Source organism: Pagrus major, chromosome 3 (genome assembly GCF_040436345.1).
Source record: "Pagrus major chromosome 3, Pma_NU_1.0".
In the NCBI taxonomy this organism is placed as follows: Eukaryota; Metazoa; Chordata; class Actinopteri; order Spariformes; family Sparidae; genus Pagrus; species Pagrus major.
In genome coordinates, this window is record NC_133217.1 from 6,670,817 (window position 1) to 6,675,383 (window position 4,567).

Sequence of the window (4,567 nt, forward strand, 5' to 3'; positions counted from 1 at the left end):
AGTGACAGAAGCAACAGTAGTGGCGGCAGAGGAGGACCCACAGTCACATCGTGTTACATCTTTCTCTGATACGTTACAGCTCTTTTTCTCAGATAAATATATTTCAGCTGGTGAGAAACCACCTGCAGGTTACATGTGTCCATGAGCCTGCTGCAGGCTGCAAACCCTGACAATCCTTCCCTTCACATTTCCAGTTATAGTTGCCCTTAGTAGGTCGCTGCATCCCTGCCATGCACTGTCCCTCAAAGGCAGCGTTGTCACATGTCCTTACATCAACGTAGCTGCCTGTGAAGCCATTTTTTTTTATCTAACAACTGTACTTGAATATCATCTCTTTTCATTCTACTTCATATTATATACACTTCATATTCTGCAAGTGAAAACATCCATGAATCAAGAGCATGTTTAGTAGGGGGTTGCAGAAACAGTTCTGAAAGTCATGAATCTAGCCAACTAAAGTGGAATAGAGTTGGACCAGATCGTTACATTTAAGTTAAACTGTGCTTTTCAACACTTCAGCAAACATGATAGACTTCCTTGCAGGGGGAGTTTGTCACCATTGTTCTCTAGTGCACTCTGATAGAAGCATGTGGGTCAAGGAGGAATGTATTTCTCTCTAAAGTGCAAATGTATTATCTGTCTGTTCTGTCATTTTTTTCATGTTTACACGACAAGCAGAGCTGATAGAGTTAACAAGCAGCCAGACATGTAATTCCCGATGTATTTAATTGTTACAGGGAAGTCTGCTACAGCTGCCAGGCAGTGATATGCTGTGTCTAAATGTCTGGGAAATTAAAGCATTAACACTTTTAGTCACCATCAAACGAGTGCAGCCATCTGCGGAAAGAGCTTTTTGGATTACGTATGTGTCTGAACAGCTGCTTGCTGCGTGAGTACTTTCTGCCTCTTGTCATCTCGTGGGTCCTCAGTTCAGTTCCACAGTTCCCAGGTGTCTCAGACACGACACCTCTGGCCGTCAGCTGAGCTCTCCTTTGATTCAGATGAATGTCAGCGTGGCCTAACATGCCGCTAAGTTGTGGCAGAGACTGAGCTGCGTGAAGGAATGCAGTCAGGTTGAAATGGTTTCCCATTTGTGTAATTAGAGGCCAGTAAATCATGGCAAAGGGAAGGTGACGAGCATGTAGCAAAGCATCCCGCCAAGTGGCTGGTTGGATGGCAGGTCATGGTGGGTTGGGTCTGTTGGAAACGCAGACCAGCGGCAGCGAGCCGTGGTCAAACAGCTTGTACGGTAAAGAACCTTTCGAGGTCCAAACGTCTGTCTTTGGGTCGTAACACTCGAAGCAGTCCGAGTCCTCGATGACGTCGTGGCTGTTGAGGATCCGTCCACCTGTGACGTAGAGCTTGTTGTTGATCACTGTAGCACTGTGATGCATCCGCCGCTCCTTCAGGTTCTCACACTTGACGAATTTGTTGGCTTTGGTGTCGTAGGCGATCATTCGCCTGGTGTATCCTGAAAATAAGATTTTCATTGAAGAATTAATGTTTTTTTTATTGTAGACAAATAAAAGACCAAAATCAACAAGTATTGTCTGTGGATCCAAATCCTGATTTAGCTCATTACTCTGCAATATAGAGCTCCACTGTTGTCCAAAAACTACTAAAAAGCACATCAGTGAGCCACTGTTCACTGTTCTCACATACATCGTCCTGCTGATGGAAATACTCAACAGTGCATCAAATGTGTATTAATCTGCAACTGAATATAGCGATAGGATTGAATCAGGAGATTTGTTACCCTTAATAAGCTTGATCAGTAAATACATATAATTTGAAAGTATATGATGATATGCAATGAAAACACTTGTGCTAATTAAAGATGCAGAAAGATGTGTTTTTAAGTTTCTAAAGATTGGTTCACCCCCCCCTCCCATATGCCTCACACACCTCTCTGTGGAGTGTCTCAGCGGTGCTGGTGGTGCTGGTGGACCATAGTGAGTAGATATTTTGCAATAGTTAACTCTGTCACAAAGTTTTAGGTTTAAGCACAAAAAAAAACTGTTTTTGGCTTAAAATAGCTCCATGTTTCAGTCGCCACAAACACAGCTGTAGATTTCCTGAGGTCTCGGTAAAAACACCTGGGTTTGTCATGACAAACAGAGCTAGAAAATTTCCCAGAGGGTGTTCCCTTCAGGAATTGCTCTTGAGAATGTTTTCTGTTTATTGTCCCTGCATTTGTAATATAAAACTATGAAATGGTTAAGGAAAGCAACTTATTTTGAGCTCACCTCCTACGATGTAGATCTTGTCTTCAATGACAGCAGCAGGAGCACAAACGTTTTTCACCGTCCTTGTCTCGAGCCTGGACCACAAGTTGCGAGAGATGTGATACACCTGTTGACACACCACAAACATCAGCAGACAGCCTTCATCAAAGAATGTAGTTTGATGTCTATTTGTGCGACATCCTAGTGTTTCCTCAGAACCTTTGATTTTTCGTTTTCTGCCTGCAAAGACTAACAGTTAATTTAATTCAAGGCCATGTCTGTGTTTGTGTGGCAAGGGATTGAAATCAAAATGAGAAGTCTTCTCTACCTGAATCAGCCTGACTGGATTCTGCATGGCATCCTCCCCTCCAAAAACATAGATCCTCTGATCACTGGCTGCCACAGCTGGATGCAGTGCTGCTGTGGGCATTGGTGCCATGGCCTCCCATTGATTAAACATACTGTTATATCTCTCCACTGACTGGGAGATTCTCTTGTCCACCCCGATACCTCCTAACACAAATATAAAGTGCAGATAGGACACACTTTGGTGGGCATATCGTGGCTCCAACATGGGCTCAGCAGTCCGCCACTGGTTGGTCTTCAGGGACAGTGTGTAAACTGTGGCGCTGACCGAGCTGTCACCTGATGTCATACAGAGGCTGAGCCCGCCGAGCACATAGAGGATGCTATGAATACACACATATGCTGCTTTGTAAAGGCGCAGAGGGAGCTTAGCCAACCACTGCCAACGATGAGTCCTTTCATCGTACAGCAAGGCTTCCCGTGAAGTCTGTTCATTGTTTTTACGTCCTCCAACCACCACCAGTGTTTCCCTGCAGGTGTAACGTCGTGGTGTTGTCCACAGTGGCTTGAGCTCGCGGCTACACTTGGTGCTGACTGTGAGCATGAGGCGACGCACTGACTCGATGATCTCAGTGCAGAGGGTGGAGGACTGCACCAGTGGGTCATTGGCAATAAACTGGAACAGGTAGGTTGGGTGGATGTAGCGAAGACGGACTTTCTTGAAGAGATCGTGGATTGCGCCCTGTCTTGAGAATGGGTCATGGTGGATCCATGCCAGGAGGGTCTCAAACACTTGCTCCTCCTCTGCACAAAGTCGGTCGTCTTCGAGGTAGCACATGAGCTCAGGAAGAGACAACTCGCAGAAGTCCTCTGTGGCAGCTACATCGGAGAAACACCTCACCGCCATCTCCTTTGCCCTCTCCCTCAAACTCTCGCAGTGGAGGATCTCAGAGAGTCGTATCATGCTCAGACAGTTTTCAGGACTCAGCTGCTCTTGGAGGAACATGGAGCAGGCCTCAAAGAGACCTCCGTAGTGAAGCATGGATGCTGCCTGCATGAGTGGAAGTACAATCTCCATGGTGATGGTGATGCAGCCTGTGTAGACGTAGTCCACAATGCCACTGAGGACATTTGAGGAGATTCCCTTCAGATTCACTCGTGCCTGACTACTTTCCAGAAAGTTGCTGCAGAACATGGCTCGGAAATATGGGCTGCTGGACACCAGGACGTTCCTGTGGCAGGGGATCTCCTGGTGCTCCGTGCAGAGCAGGACGTCTGTCAGGATGCGCTCCTGCCGGAGGATGTTGAGCTGGGCCAGAAGGTGGGAGGGAAGTTCTGAGTCTTTGAAGGAGAAAACGTCTCGTGGTCTGCAGGCCATTCTGTGGAAAGAGTAGTGAGCGAAAAGAGAGACTCTGAGATCATAGTGTTGTATTTCTGTTGTCCATTGGAAAGAGATGGTTCTGATGACATTACACTGATAGCCCTATTAAACCAAGGTAATGACCCGATAGCATGGATGTTGTAATTGAGAATAGAAAATAATGTTTATTGTTGGAGTTGAAGGTATAGTTTGACATTTTAGGGATATCTGTTTATTTACTTTTGTGCTGAGAGTTAGAGAAGATTAGCTTAGCATAAACACCATAAACAGGGGAAACAGCTAGTGTGGCTCTCTTCAAATGTCATAAATCTGCAAGGCCGCACTTGCAAAGCTCACTAATTAATATGTTATATCTCATTTGTTAAATTCGTGCAAACACCAAAGTGTAAAAACAACATGTTGTGGTTTTACTGGAGGTTACGTTCTGGACTCGGAACTCGAAGTCAGCGTGTACAATTTGAAATTACTCCTTCAAGGTCCAAAAGTAGAACCAGATGCCTCTACAAAAAGACTTCAAATCCATAAATACAACAAAAAATGAGTAAATTACCCACAATGCTACTTTTCCTTTCTAGTTTCTGCACCCTCACAAATCTCAGTGGCATAAGGGGTCGGTTATTTTGAATTGTGATAACAGAAATGGATTAGTTTAATC

At 45.1% G+C, this 4,567-nt stretch overlaps 1 protein-coding gene across 1 annotated transcript; it reads right to left on the bottom strand.

Annotated features, from left to right (window-relative positions):
• Nucleotides 1–1,181: 1,181 nt before the first annotated feature.
• klhl38a (kelch-like family member 38a) lies at nt 1,182–3,909 on the bottom strand. Its single transcript, XM_073463572.1, has 3 exons — nt 2,554–3,909; nt 2,247–2,352; nt 1,182–1,471 (listed from the first exon to the last, which is right to left on the bottom strand). Exons 1-3 carry the CDS (start codon nt 3,907–3,909, stop codon nt 1,182–1,184), a joined length of 1,752 nt encoding a protein of 583 aa, XP_073319673.1.
• Between the last annotated feature and the right edge of the window lie 658 nt (nt 3,910–4,567).

Excerpts from the sequence above, each read along its gene's own strand:
- klhl38a (XM_073463572.1), bottom strand. The coding sequence starts at position 3,909 with ATGGCCTGCAGACCACGAGACGTTTTCTCCTTCAAAGACTCAGAACTT. Across the intron at positions 2,353-2,553 it reads ATCCAGTCAGGCTGATTCAG|GTGTATCACATCTCTCGCAA; the intron begins GTAGAGAAGACT and ends GTGTGTCAACAG. Across the intron at positions 1,472-2,246 it reads CAAGATCTACATCGTAGGAG|GATACACCAGGCGAATGATC; the intron begins GTGAGCTCAAAA and ends TCTTATTTTCAG.